The sequence below is a fragment of the Lottia gigantea genome (assembly GCF_000327385.1).
Source record: "Lottia gigantea unplaced genomic scaffold LOTGIsca_18, whole genome shotgun sequence".
Classification (NCBI taxonomy): domain Eukaryota; kingdom Metazoa; phylum Mollusca; class Gastropoda; family Lottiidae; genus Lottia; species Lottia gigantea.
Genome location: NW_008708301.1, coordinates 809,429 through 832,430, shown reverse-complemented (window position 1 = coordinate 832,430; position 23,002 = coordinate 809,429). Strand labels below are relative to the sequence as shown.

Sequence of the window (23,002 nt, the reverse complement as noted above, 5' to 3'; positions counted from 1 at the left end):
CGTCGCTTTCCTGTTGAAATCGGAATGACGTACAAAATTTGACTGTATCATATTATTAACATTAGTGAAGTCTCTTTGCATTTAAAATTTCAGATCAATCGATGCAAAAGCAAAAAAGTTGCAAAAAAATCGAAAAATTTGATCGAAAAAAGTGAGCGACGAATTTTCGAATTTCGTAATTTTTCAAGTGCTATCAGGTCAGAAATTACAGGTAGATTGTAAAAATGAAAACCCGAAGAAAATCGATGCAAAAATGCGCCTTCTAGAGCCGATTTTCGACTTTTTGCACATGTTGAACTGTGGCACTTCCGGTTTTGCAAAAATGTTCCAATTTATATTTATGCACATCGTCACCTATATAGAAGGTCTATGAAATTCAAAACGTTAATACAACTACTGCAGTCTAAGCTCGGGAAGGTGTGGACGAAACGAAAAAAAAAAAAAAAAAAAAAAAAAAGGATGGACATTTCGATAACAAACTGGGACTTTGCCGTAGCAAAGTCCCACAAAAAAAAAAAAAAGAATGGACATTTCGATAACAAACTGGGAAAGCAAAGTCCCACAATTAATGTACGGAAATGTACAGAAAAGAGTCACAAAGGTAATGAATCCCAACCGACAAGGACGTGGATTGTTTCCGTTTTCGTGAATCTCCGTAAATAATAAATAATTGACATATGCGACCTAGCGTGACCTCTGCATTTGCGTGGTTTGATAAACATGGGTTATCTCTCAACGTTAACCTTTAAAATATTTCCTATCGTTTCAAAACAATGTCGAATTTATTATCTATTCCTTACATATACAAAATGGCGGATTTCAGTTATTACCAAATGTCACAATTTTTTTATCGGCCAAATTATCTTATAATCCCCAACTGTACTCGGAATCCCAAGATGGTTGGTTTGTTGGTAGATGACAAGTTAACGTCCGCTTCCAGTGGATGCTGAAATCGCAAACTATTCCAAGTGTCGTCTGCTAGAATATATTCCAGTGAACAAAGTCACGTGACACATTAGCGGATACCATGTCAGCAGAAAAATTTTATGGAACACAATGTAGGTCATATTTTTATGTTGTTTCAATGATTTTTATCAATAAATTACTCTTACGTTTTACTTATCTTATTTTGAAAGATATAATATGTTTGATCAAATGAACCAAGTGAAGACTATATGCCTGCCTGGGAGAAATTGTCTTTGTATATGGATGAAAAGAGTAATTCTCAGTTCCTATATTTGGAACATGATTAGCACCTGGCAATTAGTGCTGACGAAAGTAACGTATGCCATTTACCAGCATATCTATGTTGTTGTTATCTGCGCCTCCTGTGAAAGATATATTTTTTCATGATATCTTTTTTTAACTCTTTTAATATTTTTACAAAAACATATTTATTTAAACTGAAGTTTTATCAGCAATTAAAGCCTACTGATAATAATTGCTTTGCAGTAGGGTGGAATGCAGTAGGGTTATTCACCAGATGTCTAATTTGTCCTATAACAAATAGCGGATATTAGATAAAGTTATTCTTAGAATAATCAAGCGACTACACCACTTTATATTTACCTGCATTATTTCAGAATTTTCAGAAAGAGCAATCAAAGTAAAGGCATTCAAACCATTTCCTTCAAATGAACTGCCCTACAAATAATTTAAAACGTTGAAATGCCATATTAAAGTGATAATACGTCTTAAAATGAACATAAAATTTAAATTCTCAAGAATGGTCAATATGAGTACATATTCATATATACCCGGTGTCATAAAGTTAATATATCTGGAACATTGGAACATTCATAAAACTAAGAAATTATTGGGAAATCTTAATATTAAGCGTTTTTCAATAGTTAATTGCATATTTATGAATAATTACTAAACTTTTGTTTAGATTTATCGGATTATATAAGGATCCTGTTATGTTATTTATGACACCAGGTATAGCTACTGATGAATATATGCTCTTATTGGCCAAGTTTAAAATTCTTAAATTTTATGTTCATTCTAAGACGTAGTATTCCTTTAACAGCTATTGGGTCAAGTAAAAGTATTGTATCACACTACTAATGTCCGTAATTAGTTACCACATCAAACTAATTATCGCTCAAATATATCCATTGTCCCTCAACATCTAAATCATGTTGGCAGGAAAGATACGATTCTGTTATTCTATATTTCAAACTCACTTCAAAAATCTAAATAACACTGTATTTGAATTCAACTGAATCACTGGAAATCACCATGGGCCAAAAGTCAACTCTGATCTTATATAAATAACGTCCGCCGTAAAATGTTCATTAATATTCTTAACAATGTCTTATATACAAAAGTTCAATTTGACACCAATCAATGATAAAATGGTCATACTTGCCTTCACTCTTTTGCTTTTATACGTCTAAAAGATTTGGAAATTGTGTTAATATAGGTGCAATATACCTTTAATTCCTTATGAATCACACGGCCAGGTTCATTAAAGGTACCGTCTTCATTCTGATTATTTATCAAGTAATTAACAGCATACTCTAATATTTTTTCATCAACATAGATGTATTGACGAGCTTCACTGAATGTTCTTACTACATAGGCTGTTAGCCTACAAATTATAATACATTTTGAGAGCAAATGAAAGCATACTACAAAAAAAAAATATTGAGGCCTCAAAATCAAGATATGATAACGTCATAACGAAAGTGACCAAATCCAAATGACATCCTTTGTCAATGACAAATTATAATGAAATGTAAAACCTAAGCTATAAGTTCCATCAATAGATAACCACATCTAGGTATTTCGGAGGCAATAAGTCAAATATCTATTCATTGCAGACAATTCCTTCTATTTTGTGATGTAATGGAAGTATGGTATTTTCGGTAATATATATCAGTAGTTCTGGAAAGAAAGTAAACATTCATCTGTTGGATATTCCTACATACTTTAAAATTCCCATTAAATAACAGGCAAAACGGAATTCATGTCAATTTTGAAAAACGTCAATGTGAGTCCAACTAATGCAGTTCAATTACTATTTTTTTTTAACCTCACAATCGTTTTTTCAAAATCGTCATCGGGTGTCCATACATATCTTTGCTCTACTATACGTGAGCTTTTTCCACCGGTTGGTATTTAAAACCATAACGAAATCTGCAATCCTGAAATCCCCTTTGATAATGTGATCTGAAAAGGTAAATGATGATAAAGGAAATAACCTTTGCGAAAGCACCCTTTGTTATTCATGGGAACTAATGTGTGAATAAAACCCAAAATAAGTATCAATGTATATCAGATAAGCATGGTTTACACTCACCACTGACTACCAGAGCTATCTCTGTCACCAAACGCACTGAATGAATAATCATTTCGTTGATATCTCATTTCTCCACTGTAACCTTAAATAGAGTCAATACAAAATAGTTAATTCAGTAGAGTTAAAGCAGTAGAAATGATACAATAGATTTAATACATTATAGTTAATACAGTATAGTTAATACAATAGAGTTAATACAGTAAAAATGATACAGTAGAGTCAATACAATATAGTTAATAGAGTTAATACAGTATAGTTAATACAATAGAGTCAATACAGTATAATTAATACAATAGAGTCAATGCAGTATAGTCAATACAATAGTGTTAATACAGTAGAGTTAATACAATAGAGCCAATACGGTAAAGTTAATACAGTAGAGTCATTACAGTAAAGTCAATACAGTAGAGGTTATACAATAGAGTTGACACAGTAGAGTGAATAAGGTAGAGTTTGTCCAGTAGAGTTAATACAATAAAGTTAATACAGCAGAGTTGATTAAGTAGATATTATTCAGTAGAAATGATTCAATACAGTAGAGTTAATGTAATAGAGTTAATACAGTATTGTTAATAAAATAGAGTTAATACAATAGAGTTAATACAATAGAGTTCTTACAGTCGAAATGATACAGTAGAAGTAGTATATAAGAGTTAATACAGTAGAGTTAATTCAATAGAGCTAATACAATAAAGTTAATACAATTGAATTGTTACAACAGGATAAAAACACGCCCATCAGTCATTACCACATCGAGTGGTCACAATGTTCAATGTAGATATTTACATACCAATTCCTAAATAATTCTTTATTTTGGTTTGTATAGCCGGGGTCAATTGTCCAGTACAATGAAGATATGCCCAGGTATAAATATTAGGTACAAAGTTGATCATATTCTGTTCTCCACAACCATATGGCCTTTTGATCCATTTTTCAGTATCCTGTAGAGCCGAGCTGAGTGGATCTCCTACAAATGACAATAAGCGATTTTTCTCTTTTTATATTGACAAAGATCCAGTTTTCAACAGTAAGTGAACAATAAAGAAACTTACAGTTTCAATTTCAAAAGGTACAGATTCCGATCAAATATCTAAAGTATTTCATACCAATAATGACTAATAATACACCAAACGACATTATATACATATTGCCAGGCTAATCTCCAAAGGGTTTTAAAGTTAACGACTATATTTAGGTCGAAATCATTTGACAAATCACTGCTTATACCGCAAGTAAAGGGACTTGACCATGAAGACATGACGAAAATCACCATTCATAGCCGAGACAAATTCGGCTTTACGGAAACTGCCGACGATTGACGAATGATAATACCCGTGACAAAATGTTGCATTAAAGGGACAGCTTCGCCATCCGATTAACTAATCATACTTAGTCTCAGAAACGGGAATTTCTTTAGCTAGACTAATCAGTAATAGTGTTCTCAGCTCACCGCCTTTGAATCCAAGTTTGTCCATAATTATTCGAGTTTCCATATATATAGAAAAGACATATATTGAAATAGAAATTGAAATTTATAGTTAGAGGTATTTCTGGAGGAATTATGCGATTTTTGTAAATTTCAAGTGCTTCTGAAAACTATTTAAATATATTCAATATTCAATTGAAAATAGTTGACTCAATTATTCAATAGTGAGATAAGGTATATACCATAAGCAGTAACGACAACTTTTTGCGAATCTGGTACAACATTACTGGGATATCGTATTTCTACGCTTCTATTGAAATAATTCTGTTCAACCAATTCTACAATCACTACTTCATTGTATTCTTGTGGTATTCCTTCAACCTATAAAGAAATTGAGGTCTAAATAATAACGATGATGAATCAACAAGCGCAAAAAAGGGTAAGTGCAACATTCAAGGTATTGAGGTAATAGATTACACAAAACAACTCAGTACGGATTCATTTACAGGAGGTGACAAATCTTAGCTATTAAATTGGGTTCTGAACTGATGTTGGCCTATACGAATGAATGTGTTTTCTAATAATTCAATAACCCATAAAATTATTTAACACATTACAATTCTATAATTATTGTTTTGATATATTCAACCACAAAATAGCTTACCTCAACGAACATTGGCTTCAAAATCCTGTCACCAGCTTGTAATGTAACAGTTCGAGCATAAACCTGTAGATCGATATATCCAACTTCCAGAAATCTAACAGTAAAATAAGCAGTAGCAGCTCCATCTTTGGGTACCTAAAATAAACGAGGGTATACATGTTTAAAGAATCCAGTGTAATCATCAGCATTGATTATTTGGAAGGAATTTATAAATTAACTTACGTTTATTCTTGTGGTCTCTGTTACCATGGACTCGACTTCAAATCCGTCAGCATCAACTTGAATAATAACAAATCCTTTTGGATTCTCTAACATTACTTCAGCCTGAAGACATATTAAAGGTTATAAACAATGCTGCTGTATGTCGGGCTGATAGAAACACATATTGATGCAGCAGTTGAGATCTCTTTGTTTGAAATCCCAGCTACAAGCGTGATATCAATTTTTGAAGCAACAATATTTTTCGAAACATGTTGGTACTTTTCTTTGGATGAGTCCACTACTATACAATTTTTACTCACGATTTTTCAATACTTTAGAGGAGATTTTGATTTTGAGAATTGTACGGATTTTTTTGTATTCCTTGACACCAAAAGTACAGAATTAGATAAACGGACATGGTATCTGTATCATGCAATATTGACACTAATTAGTTTTTGATGAATGTCTTACACGAGCGCCTTGTCCACAAAAGTTTCAACATTTAGTAAAAGTAACTGGAAATTATATTTGGTAATGGTATCACAAAAGACACAGTGTTTCGTTATATTATCTCAATCTTATATAATAAATTCGAAACCATTATTGGTATTCCTTTACAAAACTTGTATTTATTGGACAAAAAATGAAGAGTGAGAACATGATTTGTTTGTTTATTAATTTAAACTCTCATGATCCGTAATAGTGAAAATGTAATAGTTTCTTTAATTTTCAACTCATTTTGTAAAAAAAAAAATCAACGAAGATCAAGTTACAACTTTGAAAGATTTCAAAATTTAAAGAAAAGACTGAACCGTATCCGATATTGAAAATGGTATTCGACATGCCGGTTTTGACGCACTCCATTATCGTACTGTCCATGGGTTTATATAAAGTAATGTATGTTTTATGTCTATTTTGCCAATATACAAACCTCTGTATCAAAACCAAGATTGTTAAACACACTGGCTTTTATAACCAGTTCTTCACCTCTAACAACAGAATAGGGCAGATTTAACATAACAAAAAACTCTGTAAACGCTGTCAGCTGTAAGACAAGAAGTATCATCAACACCATCTTCACAAAGTCAAGCTTTTACGAACTTCGTCTCATACCCGAGATTTGGATGGATTGTACGTCAGCCAATCAGAGTCCTCGACCAGTCTTTTTAAAATGCCTTGTCAAATAATGTAATACCGAAACAAAATATTGCCTTTTGAATTTTGAAAATTGGAGTATTCCATACAAAAGATGAATGGCAACCCTAAAACTCCCGACGACAATCAAATGGTGTACAGTTTGCTTTCTCTAGCTGGAGATAGCAGGAGGAACTGAAGGACAGATTTAGAGGGAAATCTAACAAAATACCACATGAATAAACCGGACAGACAATATCTCGTCATAGAAAAATGGAATTCGGGCGATTTCTGCTGAAATGGATGTTATATTGAGCATTTATTCAACTAAGGATGTGAAATTATAGTAATTATTTTCAGCTTAATATTATTTCACAAGTAATTTTGAACAAATTGGTATTCGAAATCTGTTCAGCCTGATATAAAGCTATAAAGATATTATTTGGTGAAAATAATTTTGTCTTATATCCCCAAAAATATAAAGTCAAAATATTATGATCATAGCTTTGATACTTTATGAAAAATCCTGAATTGAAGAGTATTAATGTGTTTTTTCTGGACCACCAGATATTATCTTGGTGATTATTTGTTTGAAAATTAATACTCACCTCAGCTACGTCTGACGTCATACCAACTCCAATTAAGGGATTTGGACTGACAGCAAAAGCACTGGCAACCCAGGTTGTGATAGTGTCTGGTACTTTTAATGTGAAGTTGGCGATCCCTATAGAGCTGCAATAGATCATGAAAGATCTATATAAATTATAAAACCAATCTACTGCAATTTATCTGTCTATATTCAGGAAGGAGTTTAAAAATCACCATGTGCAGGTAGAATAAGGCCCGATATAACAAAATGCTTTAGTTCCCAGGTATCGTTTTTTAACCCTCTGGGTACAAACAGTTATAACTCACGTGGCGTGCTACCTTACCATCCACGGTTTTGAGATTTTGCAGGAGAATAAAAGTATCATTTTCAATGTTTGTGGATAACGTGTTCTTTATCAGTCAATATCATTGGCTTTGACTATACCGATCTGATTCGATTTCATCATAGTATACTTCACTAAACATATGTGATCTTGGACTTCTTGACCTCTTGAGTGTCACTAAAGTTTAAAGGTCAAAAATGTTTGTGAGACGAGTTTGACTGATTTTACGAATTCACTGTCAGTGAACCTTCTATAGACTTGTTATAAAATAATAAAATAATATCTAACCCAGCATTTTGTGACTCCCAAATCCAAGTTTCTGGAAAGAATGATCTAGCAGAAACTTCCTCATCAAAATTCCTGGATGCAACATCGGGAGCTTGAGCTGGTTGAAATGCTTCCGGAGGCATGGTAGCTGATGTCCCAGCAGGTGGTTGTGTTCCTGGATATCCTGTACGAGTATTGAGTTATAAGAGTTATATTGCTGAGGTAATGAATGTATGAAACCATCATTTATATTTTTTTATGGCGTGTCAGCAATTATATAAATACTTTATCAAATTGTCCAGATTCATGACACCCAGAAGATCAAATCATTTCCTCAAAGATATGGACAGGTTGAATTAGATAGGAAATTCAAATTCTGATTTAGTTCTACATGTTCAGAAATTCATTGAAATTTTGATTTAAGTTAATCAATCATCTCTTTGTTTACCGAATTTTCATTTTTGTTTTCAGAATTTGATCTTATTTTATGTATTTACCATTTACGGAATACTGTATATCGTAATTCAAGAGCCAAAAGTTGCAATTACGTTGACATTTTAAAAGAGAATATATATTTACCATATCGACCATAATAACGCCGACATGGTTCTGGTGTTTGGTATTTATAGACTAAGGCATCAGATATAACATTTAAACCAGTATACTATTCAAGAAAGATAGAAACGTTAGATGTGAACATCATATGACGATAGCTTAATATGTATTACAACTGAAATGAACAATACCCCCCCCCCCCTCATTCTTTTAAAACCTGTCATGGTTGTCTATAATTAAATGAACTCAAACGCTCCAAACAGCATACAGAATAAAACAGAATACAAAACAACAGTGTGGCAAAAATGGGTAAGAGCAAATTATCCAACACCAAATATGCTGTAATAGACCGTCTTTTATCTTACAAAAATGTCATTATAATTATAATATAACGTACTCTGAATATATCATCAACATCGGTTCCAGATGTGGTATAAGCGTATGGCCACCATACTGATCGTTTAGTGCGAGAACGTTTTTCAGATTCACTCCTCTTTCCAAAGAGAGCTCCCCTCTTCTTTCTATAATAATTCCTACTGCTAACTTTGTCTAAGAATTCTTTCACCTAAAGAATACAAATATAGAGAGTTGTCAAAACTCTCTTGTAAATCTTATACCACAACAACACCTCTTCATATTTAAACATTTGAAAATAAGTTTGACTTTGTCAACATGATTTTAAGAAATATAGTCATCTTATCATAAGATTAGGTAACTGAAATTGGTTATAGTTGGCATTCATTTTCTGGGTCCTAGAAACTTAAATCGATCACTGTCATATTACCAATCATACCTTAGTCTCACCTTAGTCAATCAGTAAAAGTGTTCACTGCTAACAGTCGAAATATTAGCCTTTTTATTCAAGTTAAAAAGACGAGTCGTCTTTTCTTGAGACACTGTCATGTATAGAAAAGACATCTATAGAATAGAAATGAAATTCCTAGCTTGAGATAATTTTAAATGAATTATGCCATATTTGTATATTTTTAGTACTTCTGAAAACTATTTACATAATTATATTTAATGTCTAATACTTATCGTGGTATCATCTCATAGAGGCGGAAATTTCCTGTGACTCACCTCTTGGCTGAAATCATCTGATGCTTCCCCAAGTAAAGTGGTGCTTTTATCAACAGCCACAGCATATACATTAGAATTGCTGTAAGCTTTAACACTGAGAGTTGATATGGATCCAGTTTCTACTTTATCCGAATCGAACATTAATGATACCTAAGATAATAGAAATTTACCATGATGTACAACATGTTTTTGAGCTTGATTTCAAGAATTGCTAATACAGACCCTAGCTTGTCACCACAATGGAAAAATTCTACTCGTAGTAATTCAAGTCAGCAACAACTGCTCAATAGGTGATAAAAACGAGGTGAATATTCTGTATACCCGATTCTCACCTTGTTATTGTAAAATCCCTCAACATTAAATGAGATAGCATCAGCAACAATTTCTTTATCTTCCACTCTAATATTTACTATGATTTTAAGCTTTGGTGCCATATCGCTAGTTACGGAAAAGCTGAGAATTTGAGATTTACTTGGTGTACTGAAATCTTGGTGATTTTCTGTTATCAGCACCCCTCGAGACAGAATCTGTAAAACAAAATGACAGTTTATCCATATGTTTAATTATGGATCTTGTTGGAAGAACAACCGATAGAATTCATTAATCCTACACTCACGCTTGCATGGATTTCTAACAGCTGACAAAGTGTTAGCATTAACTAGATTATAGAGTTATTCTTGTAGTTAATTTGGCTTTCCTTATGTGTATATTATTAACATATCCATGCTACATTTTTATATGTTCATACTAACTGTTTAACACTTAATTTTCTTAGTGTTTTAATTTAGACCTGATAAAACTTCTCGGTGTTCCCGATGTTTAGTGTTAAAATCTATATCTCCTTTTTAACTCAAGCTTACATCTTATATAAAATCAGACGTTAATCTACATTGAATTTCATTTTTGAAGTCACCAAAATTAGATAATTATCCAAAAATGAGTTTGTTGTCTTCTATATCTCTTGCACGAAATGCAGTATTAATAAAGAGGTTATCTCACAGGATCTTATATAACTCTCCAACTCTTTATTACTAACCTGGACTCTATTACTTACTGTGTAATAAACTCTGCTAAATTCTCGAGTAGCTTTGAGTTCGAGCTCAACTTTTTGTCCAGACGCTGGTTTGTTAGTTTTAAGAGAGACAGACAAGAATGTGTTGCTCGGGGATTTGAAAGATGTTAGAGTCCTTGATGTATATACGTCAGTATCTTCTACATAATTTACCTATAAAATCAATTAATAAAGAGAGTATTAAGGCAAGATAGCATAAGAGTGAGACCCCGAATTTCAAATATTCATTAAATGTTTTAAACTAAAAGACAGTTAAGATTTATATGACAGATATGGTCCTCGACGCAGAAATCAGATACGTGTGTAATGATACAAGCTTGTCTGAAAAGTTTTCAATAGTTTCTATTTCAAGATCAGAATCCAGGATTAATCAAAGGTAACTTCAATTGAGAACCAAAACCATTGAATACAACCGAAGATCAACCGACCATATTACTGTTTATCCAATAATTGCCAATTCTCAAAATGTTTTATCTATATAAAATGTTTTGTGCTGTTATGCCAGAGCATCGGATTGTCAGATTGTTTACCAGTAGAATGATCTACATATTTATAATCTGATATAGTCGTCTAAATATTTTTTCAGTTTCAGTTATTCATGTAACTTTCTAATCAACTGGCCTAACCAGACTAAAATTGCGACAGTCAATAAAACAAAATGCAGAAAAAATTCTTTGTGTGGACGACTGTACATTTGCCATACAGAAATAAATACTAAAATTTATGCTGAAAGTTGTAATAGTAAGCATGTGAACAAATATTGTGTTTTTAATACTACTATTTCTTTTTCACAGAAATAATAACGTTAGATTGTCTTACCTTCAGATAAACTTCAACAGAATCGGTTTCATTCACCAATAAATCATACGTCAGTAAACCGTTGGCTGGTACAGTCAAATATTTTTCTGGTAAATTTTCATATCTATATTGTGGATCCTTACAGTTAGGGTCATACCAAGGCGGGTAGCCATAGCGACCATAGCCCCAGCCATGATGACCATATCTCCTTCGTGGAGTAGTAGGAGGAGTTGGCGTGGATGAGTTGTCCGGGTTCTCGGATGGTGGTGGTGGTTCTGCAGCTGGTTCTTCCTGGTATGAGGATTTTAACCCTGGCACTTACAATAATATTACCTGGTTCCAAAACTGGTTTGCCATCAATCTGCTTGAGTTCAATCTGAAAAGAATTTGTTATTTATGGTATTTGATTTTGGGAGATTTGGGTGTTTTTCTTTTTTTTTTAAAGCGTTAATAAATATGCATTGTCATTCCTTTTTGGGCCGTAAATATGAGATATTGAGATCAAATTAAACTGTGGTTACTGTCATCAGTTACAACACACAGTACAAAATAATATCAAATTAACCAGGCCCTCAATTTTCAAACTAAAAGTAATTCGTTAGCAAAACACACGGAATTCTGAATTTTACAACCAACGCAAAACTTACATACAATCTGTTAACTAGTGCAGGCTTGTAGTTCTGTGGATTTAGAACAAAGCTTAACTTTTCTCTTGTCCTAGTCACTGAAATTTGACTGGTTTGAGAGATGTACGTCGCTTCAGTTGTGTCATCAGTCACATTTACTTGACCAATTATTGTCTTGTAGGAAAGATATCCTCTATAGGCTATTGTCTTTAATTCTTCTGTTGTAATAACAGTTGTACCTTTCCCATTTTTATCCAACTAAAAAAAAGACATTTAATCAACCTGTAAATATTCAAAGAGAGCATGTACATATAATATTTACCTGACCAGACTTCACTGACGAGAAATAGTCTAGTGTAGATCTGCTAAAAAAGTATAATTACTCTGGTTCATGAAATCAGGATGAAAGTTGTATTCGAAGTTTAATCATCCACACGAAATGTGCTGCCTGTAAAATTATTGTTGTTTGTGTCTTTTTTAGTACCGGTATTGTCTGTTCGTTTACAAAATGATAACTAGAACGTTCCTTGAATTTGCAGGCTTCGATTTTTTTAATTAACCAAAAGGAAAACAACAATATGTTGCTTTTAATGATTTGTCCAAGGCTTTCGATAAACAAAATTAAGTGTATTGATACATGTATCAAAATGTCAAGCAAAAAAAATTGCATAGTCCTATTCAATACACCCTCTTTTTCAGATCATGTAGTAAAACAATGAAAAATCTGTCACTTTTGTCTTTTCCCTGTATTAAAAGAGACTGTGTTTTCTTAAATAAACATTCTATTGATCCTATCATTTTATGCCATAGAGTTTTGTCATCATTTATTGTTAATCATGCTATGAAACAATGTGTCTGTATTGTTTTAAGGCGTACTGTAACAGTATAATGACTTGGGGTTGTAAAGAGGTTTTCTTAACAATTTATGTTTATCGAGGTCAGTGATAGAATCAACTTGCACAATTTAATTTCTAGTCAGGGGCCTGTGGTTCCTGCAATTCCACTTAAACTAAGTGTTTTATGATATCAGTAATCGTAAAGAACGATTTGCGACGATCAAACACTTTTTTTGTGGAATTGCAAGAACCACACATGTCTGACTGAATACACATCCAAATTTTACAATCCCTTCAAATAACTTAGTACGAAACGAAACTATTGTATTATAAAAATGCGAAAACTGTAAAGAGTAACTGGAATTTACCTGCATGTCATATATAAGTTCAGGCTGGGTCAGATCAACGTAACCATATTTTCCTGTATCTGGATCTTTTTGATATTTTCTTTTAGGATAATAGTTAACAATTATCCTTAATCTAGCAGATCCATTTACTGGCTTACCAAACGTATATCTACAAAGATTTCAGAAGGCGAAGTTACAGTTAAAAAATGCCATGGTAATTCATTGTCATCTATGGAAAAGTATTATCAGCACAATTCAGATAAGTGAATACATTTTTAAAATTTAAAAAAAAACATTAACGCTGATAAAATAGTGCTTAATAGATCAATTTTAGAGCTACATGTAATAATCAAATTCATTCATGAAAGAACACTTTTATATATCTGGTGGCTCACAAAAAACGATAACTCTTTTCAATTCATTATTTTTCATAAAGTATCAAAGCTATGCTGATAATAATTTGACTTCATATTTATATGGCTATTAGACATCACTTTACCAAAGTGATATTTTATTCCATTTCTCTCTAATTCTGTCCGTCAGTTCCTCCACCTTATCTCCATTGTTAATTTTGTTATCCAGAGAAAAAATACTGTAAACTATCTAATTGCAATGAGGAGTTTGGGTTGGTCATTCATCTTTTGTATGAAATACTCCAAAGTTCAAAAGGCAAGTTTATCATGGAAATAGCTTTCGGAGGTTTATTTTTGCTGAAAATGTCGTCCAAATAAGTTCAATGAAAGAGAAGAAGGAATTTTAAAAAGGCTGATATTTCAAAATGGTTCAACCTATAAAGATATAATGAACATATGTCTAATATCTCTATCAATATGAGGTAACAAACTTACTGAGATGAAACCTGTACTGTAATCGAGTTATCCTTCTGACTTACAATAGACGGCATTATAACTTTAGCTTCAGCTTTAGGTAATACTTGAAAGAAAGCAAACTGTGGATGAGTTAATGTATTGAAGAACATTGGCAGGAAAACTAATAATATGATTAATTGATCTTAAGGTCATTCTTCTATCTTCTTATGTTTTAAGTCCCAAAAAAGTATTTGACTAAAGTAATAACTGTGGCGGTCTAAGCTAAAAAGACAAGCTAAATTGTGCAATTCAACAACTGGGTTTTATAAGCTTTGCATCTTTACATTTTTTGAATTTTCTAGTTGTTCTACTCGATGGACAACACCGGTATGCTATTGACAACAGTTACTATAACAATCATCAGTTTTGTTCAAGATAGTGTTAATATATGTAAAAATACCACAGGCAGCTTGAGTTTTCCTCTAATATTAACTATCTGCGATACAATCAGAAAACAATGGAAATTCGTTGAAAAGAGGATCTTTCTCGGGAATTAGTCAAATAATATTATATATACATTCAGTTATTGTTTACACAAATTTCAGATAACTGTAGTATGTTTATGTTTACATACCATATTTCAGATAACTAATATCATTTTTCAGATTTTTGATAATTTGTGTACATACCATATTTCAGATAATTAATATCATATTTCAGATTATTTGTAATTTTTGTATACATCACAAATTTCAGATAATTGATAGTACTATATGTTTACATTAATGTATGTTAGATAATTATTAACATTTTTGTGATTATTGATATTTCATAATTCATGAAAATTTAATATATTTCAGATTATTGATAATTTGTTTACAAAACATATTTCAGATAATTGATAGTATAATGTTTACATAACAAATTTCAGTTTATTGATAGTATAATGTTTACAAAACAAATTTCAGTTTATTGATAGTATAATGTTTAAAAAACAAATTTCAGTTTATTGATAGTATAATGTTTACAAAACAAATTTCAGTTTATTGATAGTATAATGTTTACATAACAAATTTCAGTTAATTGATAGTATAATGTTTAAAAAACAAATTTCAGTTAATTGATAGTATAATGTTTACATAACAAATTTCAGTTTATTGATAGCATAATGTTTACATAACAAATTTCAGTTTATTGATAGTCTAATGTTTACATAACAAATTTCAGTTAATTGATAGTATAATGTTTAAAAAACAAATTTCAGTTTATTGATAGTATAATGTTAACGTAACAAATTTCAGTTTATTGATAGTATAATGTTTACAAAACAAATTTTAGTTAATTGATAGTATAATGTTTACATTATAAATTTCAGTTTATTGATAGTATAATGTTTACATAACAAATTTCAGTTTATTGATAGTATAATGTTCACATAACAAATTTCAGTTTATTGACAGATTAATGTTTACATAACAAATTTCAGTTTATTGATAGTATAATGTTAACGTAACAAATTTCAGTTTATTGATAGTATAATGTTTACAAAACAAATTTCAGTTAATTGATAGTATAATGTTTGCATAACAAATTTCAGTTTATTGATAGTATAATGTTTACATAACAAATTTCAGTTAATTGATAGTATAATGTTTACAAAACAAATTTCAGTTTATAGATAGTATAATGTTTACAAAACAAATTTTAGTTCATTGATAGTATAATGTTTACATTATAAATTTCAGTTTATTGATAGTATAATGTTTACATAACAAATTTCAGTTTATTGATAGATTAATGTTTACATAACAAATTTCAGTTAATTGATAGTATAATGTTTACATAACAAATTTCAGTTTATTGATAGTATAATGTTTACATAACAAATTTCAGTTAATTGATAGTATAATGTTTAAAAAACAAATTTCAGTTAATTGATAGTATAATGTTTGCAAAACAAATTTCAGTTTATTGATAGTATAATGTTTGCAAAACAAATTTTAGTTAATTGATAGTATAATGTTTACATTATAAATTTCAGTTTATTGATAGTATAATGTTTACATAACAAATTTCAATTTATTGATAGATTAATGTTTACTTAACAAATTTCAGTTAATTGATAGTATAATGTTTACATAACAAATTTCAGTTTATTGATAGTATAATGTTTACATAACAAATTTCAGTTTATTGATAGTATAATGTTTACATAACAAATTTCAGTTTATTGATAGTATAATGTTTACATAACAAATTTCAGTTTATTGATAGTATAATGATTACATAACAAATTTCAGTTTATTGATAGTATAATGTTTACATAACAAATTTCAGTTTATTGATAGTATAATGTTTACATAACAAATTTCAGTTTATTGATAGTATAATGATTACAATTGATAATTTGTATACATACCATATTTCTCAATTTTAAATGTCTGTGTATGCTCCATTTTCTGTGAATTTATACAAATAATTATTAAAACATGAAGACAATTGTTGAGAAAGTAAATAATAAGGTGTGCCGTTAAAAGAAAATGCAAATTAAGTTCACATGGTTAAAAAGGAAGCACGTTATAACAGATATTACGTTTAGTTAGGAGACCATGAAATCGAGATGTTCATCAACAATTGTACAAACCAACATATAAACAAAAAATAGATTTAAAATTTTTTTTAAATGACCAAACACTTGAAAATTACACATTTGTTAATCAAGCAGAGAGGTGAAATAAGCAAAACTATTTATCTCTTCAAATTTCAAAACTGAATAGAATTTATTTTGACCAAATGATGTAAGTTTAAAAAAAATTAAAAGTATGTTTATGATAAAGATTTTAAGAAATACATATGTTTCTGTTTGTTGAGATGATTCAAAATAGCGTCGTTTACAAAGCAAAGACAAAGACTAAGACAATTTATAATTTAATAAGACAAAACAGTTTTTGCCAACCAATACTGGCCCAGTGATGTATCTATGTCATCAAGATCGAGTAATTTTTTACCTCTACTGACGCTTTTATTTTCCATGCTCCAAATATTGGTTCCTTCGGCAGCTTTAAATCCCTTTCAACTATACAATAGTCATCTCCAGCAGAAGTGTATAAATGAATTTTGTTTCTCTTGGGGTCCTTGAAAATAAAATCATGATGTATCGTAGAGTGAATTTGATAGACAAAAATGTAAAATCGGTTGAATGCAATTATTCGTGGAAGATTTTTACATTCCAGATTAATATTTTTTCTTTCGTAAAAAAGCATTTATTAATCAACAACAATACTACTCATACAACACGTGTTCCATGATATAATTTTACAGATGATCGGGACAACAAGCCTCTGATATCAGTGATATACAAATTTACAACCTCATCTTATGCAAATGTGATCAGATCTAAAACAAAAACTAGTACTTTCAAAAGCAAAGAATTGAGTTATCACATCTTAAACCTAAGATCATGATGTATACTTACTGTGACAGTAACGGTATAGTTAGAACATACCACTTGTAAATCCGAGCGAACACCAAATACCCGATATTTTACTACAATAAAGACCATATAAACTTATCATTTGAATTGAATTGATTCATAGGAGCACAAAAGGAATGTCACTCATGGTTCAGACAATTCATACCCCTATTGCCAGTAAAAGTGAAGAAAACTTGATAATAAAGCAGTACATATGAACAACCAAAACGAATTTTCACGTGGTCCAAATCTGGTTTGGCTGGATGTATAAATTATATTTATTACAATAAATAATTCCTCTGATAAGCTTTTAAATTTATAAGGAAGGTAGTACCTGTTTGCCCTGGTTTATATACCTTTTTATCAGTTTGTATGATGATTTCCATATTTTTGCTGTTCACACTCAGATATTGACGATTATAAAACGTAGTTTCACCAGTACCCGCCAGAATAAGATAGATGCTCCAAGAAGTTAAATTACATGGAACCTAGTTAGATAATATGAAATGAAATACACGCACAGTCTAATTTGGATCTTCAAGCCTTAACCAGGTAAAAAAGACTCGTTAGAAATAAATCAAGTGGAAATCGAAAGTCTTTTGAGATATCCTTATTGTTATTGTTCATGCCTTCATGCTGTTTCCGATATAAAATTACAGAACTTGAAAAATAACATACCTGTAACGTAATGGTGTTTGTATCGCCTGGCACTGGAATATAATTTAAACTTATTTACTGTTAGTATAGAATGTTGGTATTGGATGGTGTTGATGGTATAGAATGGTGGTATAGATGGTGCGCCACAATGTTATTATTTCTATTTTGTCTTTTCATATATTATACTTTTGTCTGATATAGCTCTCCATATAATATACTCATTATTCCTGTCTGACTTCCGGTTGAGAATATATTTTTGTTGTTTTCCTTAATTCTTTAACGTCCAATGAACTATCGGTGGTATAGAATGATGGTGGTATAGAATGATGGTGGTATAGAATGATGGGGGTATAGAATGACGGTGGCATAAAAGGATGATGTAAAATGATGATACAGAATGATGGTGGAACATAGAAAGGTGGTATAGAATGATGGTATAGAATGACGGCGATTCAGAATAATGGTTGTATAGAATGATGGTGGCATAGAATGATGGTACAGAATCATGGTTGTAAAAATGATGGTATAAAATGAAGAAATAATCCAGAATGGTATAGAATGGTGTTGGTGGTATAGAATGATGGTACAAAATGGTGATAAAAATGATGGTGGTATAGAATGGTTGTACAGAATCATGGTATAGAATGATGATTGTATAGAATGATGGTGGTATAAAATGATGGTATAGAATGTTGGTGGTACAGAATGATGGTTGTATAGAATGGTGGTGACATAGAATGATGATTGTACAGAATAGTAGTGGTGTAGAAAAAAATGAAGAAAAACTCCAGAATAGTATAGAATGGTGTTGGTGGTATAGAATGATGGTACAGAATGCTGGTATAAATGATGGTGGTATAGAATGATGGTTTTATAGAATGATGGTACAGAATGATGGTAGTAGGCTACATAGTAGAGTGATGGTAAAGAATTGTGGTATAGAATGATGTTGGTACAGACTGGTGGTTGTATAGAATGATGGTGAAATATAGAATGATGATACAGAATCATGGTGGTATAGAATGGTGGTATAAAAAAAGAGAACCTTAGAATGGTATAGAATGGTGTTGGTGGTGTAGAATGATAATACAAAATGGTGATAAAAATGATGGTGGTATAGAATGGTTGTATAGAATCATGGTATAGAATGATGATTGTATAGAATGATGGAGGTATAAAATGATGGTACGGAATGATAGTGGGTCTTAAAATGTTGGTATGGAGTGGTGGTATACAATTATGGTGGTTCAGAATGATGGTTGTATAGAATGGTGGTGGCATAGAATGATGATTGTACAGAATGGTAGTGGTGTAGAATGATGGTATAGAATGATGGTTGTATAGAATGGTGGTGACATAGAATGATGACTGTACAGAATGGTAGTGGTGTAGAATGGTGGTATAGAATCATGGTGGTTCAGAATGATGGTTGTATAGAATGGTGGTGGCATAGAATGATGATTGTACAGAATGGTAGTGGTGTAGGATGGTGGTATAGAATGAGAAAAAATCTAGAGTCTTGAGTTTGAAATAAATATATTTGTGCTAGCCCTTTAGAGAGTAATACACTTATACACTAATACTAATACACTAATACCAAATACTTACATATTTCAGTGGTAATTGAAGAAATTGTATTCCCACTATAGGAACGTTGAAGTTCCGCCTTCAATGTGTAGGAATGGTTGCCAAAGGCTCGGGCACTAAATGAATACGGAACACATGATTGGATCGACTTTGGAGTCAGAACCATATATCTGGCATCTTGACACCTAAAAAGACGCATTTTGGATCAGGTTTTTTTAATTAGTAAAGAAAAACAATTTCCAAGTATAGGGCCTACTCATCAATGAACAGTGGAATTTTATACGATGTAAATAATACAATGACTAGAAAGGGATACAACGAAGGCATAATAAACTGCACTTCCAGTAATCCGAATAGCATCGAAATGACACCTTAAATCTATTGACTCACGACCAGCCTTTGCCTTTCCTACAGAGAAAAAAGATAGCTTGCCAGGCAAGATAACATACGCCCACTGGCAGCTGTAAGAAATGATAAAAAGTACGAAAGTACGAAATAACTATAGTACGAATAAGGCGACCAAGCCAATTATTAACCCATTTAAAGTTCCCACTATTAGAGTGAGTAGATTTGCTAATATTCTAGTCTATTATGTATGCATTTTATGTAAATTTAATTAATTTGCTTTGTAGACCACGTAAACCTAGGCCTAAGCCTAAACTCAATTGTTATCAAAGATTTTCATTTATATTTTCAGTTGACTACTAAATTACTAAATTACTAATTTCTGCAATACGAAAATCCGGGATCTGATCAATATAAATGATCACACCAAATTTCATTAAAATCATTTGAAAACTATAGTCTCTATTGTGTTCACAAACAAATTTTGACGCGTTTTTCCTAAGTCAAGGGCTATAACTCAAAAACAGTTCATCAAAAAATCTTCAAATTCGAACTTGACCGGGATCTCATCAATATAAATGATCACACCAAATTTCATTAAAATCATTTGAAAACTGTAGTCCCTATTGTGTCGAGGGCAATAACTCAAAAACAGTTCATCAAAAAATCTTCAAATTCAAACTTGACCAGGATTTCATCAATATAATTGATCACACCATACATCGACACTTGAAAAAGGACAATATTTCGAAAACCGGTTCGTGTCAATTGCGTAAGTTTTTGTTTTACTTGTTATAATTTTTCACATCATTGTTAGCGTTATTTATCACCTAAATATATATTTTTGCATTTTTCATCATAACTTTCACCTTACTTTATATATCCCCAAACCCAGTTTGACTTATTTGCATAATTTGATCCCCACATTTTCACGCTAGTATATAGTTTCCTCCTGTTACATCCGCTGTACATTCCCTTTCTAACCTCAAGTTATTTTCATTATGCTCCCCAACTACAACAACCGCTGGCAAGAAGCCAGACATAGAAACACTTATCGTCAACCAAACCAATATCACGTACTCTACAACGGCCCTGTCTTCCATCGACCTCTACCACCTACCAATCGCCGACCACCAACCAACCCATCCAGCTATATCCCACCCCATCGCCGACCTACCTACAACACCTACCAATCAAGAGGTAACCATCGACCTGGCCAACAACAGAAACGACTACCAGCCCACCGACGCCAACCAGTCCCCACTCATAAGGAGGAAGAACCTTTTGTGAAGGTGTTCTTCCAAGTTTTGCAGTGCCTCCATCATTTGGCAATCCTTACCCTTCAACAGCAAGGCCAACCAGCGTTTACCTTCAAACGCAAAGTCTCTGAGTTGGATAGTTTTATCCGCCCAGCAATGAAAACATCAGCTGTTGACGCGAATATTAGATCCCTCAATCGGACATGGCTCTCTAAGGTTACGCAGGTCCTGATCGACCATTACCAAACCACACTTCAAGAGAAGCTGACCACCATTCGTACCAAGTCTTTATCATCAGCTGCCGTCGACCGCATCGTTTCCCATGCCCTGTCCTGGGCCCACCGCTCCTATGGGAAATGTCTCACTCAAGCATTAATCACCAAGTTCTACCAAACAATCAACGAAACAAAAACCAGAGTAACCATATCTCTACCAACTGAAATGGACACTACACCTGCACCATCTAGAGCCACGACGCTGGCGAACCAAACCCCTAAACGAGCCCGAAGTTCACCTACTCCTAGTCCAGCAGACATAGGTAAACGCTCTCGTAGAGAGGGCACTCCCCTTCTCTTTTCACTTTCAGACTCGTCTTCCCCTTCCACACCATCTGAATCTTCACCACGTGATCCAGGATCCGCCAACCTTTCTTCCTTTTGTGCGTTTTTGGACCAGCAAACCACCCCTCAGTCTCCATCGAAGTCGAGACGTATTTCCAGACCTTCCCCCCCTCGAACCAGATCCCAGTCCGTTCCCAATGCTACAATTCTAACAACTACCAAACCAGTACCAATCACACCGTCGACGACCATTATATCCGCTACCAAACCGTATTATCACCAAACCATGGACAAATCATTATGGAAGCTACCCGCTCTAAAGGAATCTACCTTAATTATTGGATCATCTAACCTGAATCGAATTACCAAAACCAGTTCAGACACTGAAATACATTCTTACCCCGGTGCCCAAATCCATCACATACAGTCAATCTTGGAATCATACGACCATGATCCCAAATCTACTACCATTATTCTTCATGTAGGCCTCAACAACCGTGATCAGCTACCAAAGACCTCCTTTAACCAAGCCCAGAAATTAATCGCCACAGCCAACAAAACCTTCCCAAACTACAAGATCCTCTTCACATGTATACCCATTTCAAATAAAATCTCGAAGAAAGCACAACAGAACCTCAGCACTCTCAACAACATGATGATGGAGTCCAGTATCAACAGCGCAACAATCTTACCACCCTACGAAGAAGAATTCGAACCAGTTGATAATCTTCATTGGTCTCCAGAAACAGCAAACAGCATTTATTTGTTTTGGATACACCAGCTTCAAGCATCGAGTAAGTCTTTAATCTAATTACTGGGGATAAAAATACTGAGAGGCCACCGCTAGGCCAAACTGTAGTTAACTTGAGCCGCAAAATTCTTTCAATCTTAGACCGTGGACTTAAATTTATTCCCACACCAAATTCGAATTATCTCCGACCATCCATTGAAAGATTTCAACGAAATCTTAGCTGCACATATTTTTTTCGAAACCACCCCCCCCCCCCCCCCCAAGGGGGGGTAAAAAAAAGGTTTTTCCCAAAACCCCGGGGAAACCCCCCCAAGGCGCCC

At 32.6% G+C, this 23,002-nt stretch overlaps 2 protein-coding genes across 2 annotated transcripts in view; one reads left to right on the top strand and one right to left on the bottom strand.

Moving 5' to 3' along the window:
- Window positions 1-864: 864 nt before the first annotated feature.
- LOTGIDRAFT_231163 (hypothetical protein) lies at window positions 865-19,966 on the bottom strand (the record flags this gene model as incomplete). Its single annotated transcript, XM_009052159.1, has 27 exons — window positions 865-978; window positions 1,570-1,644; window positions 2,437-2,593; window positions 3,305-3,386; window positions 4,095-4,271; window positions 4,973-5,111; window positions 5,395-5,529; window positions 5,617-5,718; window positions 6,527-6,640; window positions 7,338-7,461; window positions 7,950-8,112; window positions 8,508-8,592; window positions 8,881-9,048; window positions 9,564-9,713; window positions 9,896-10,090; window positions 10,618-10,788; window positions 11,455-11,724; window positions 11,756-11,809; window positions 12,081-12,317; window positions 13,264-13,411; window positions 14,091-14,175; window positions 16,471-16,510; window positions 17,060-17,185; window positions 17,527-17,597; window positions 17,858-18,011; window positions 18,202-18,233; window positions 19,789-19,966. 27 exons carry the CDS (start codon window positions 19,964-19,966, stop codon window positions 865-867), a joined length of 3,546 nt encoding a protein of 1,181 aa, XP_009050407.1.
- A 1,147-nt stretch (window positions 19,967-21,113) lies between these two features.
- The window catches only part of LOTGIDRAFT_158715 (hypothetical protein), a gene marked incomplete at both ends in the record, with an annotated part of 3,230 nt that continues 1,341 nt past the window's right edge, over window positions 21,114-23,002 (top strand). The window contains one exon of the mRNA XM_009052158.1: window positions 21,114-22,412. Within this exon, the coding sequence (XP_009050406.1) occupies window positions 21,114-22,412 (1,299 nt within the window). The remainder of the gene's footprint in view (window positions 22,413-23,002) is intronic.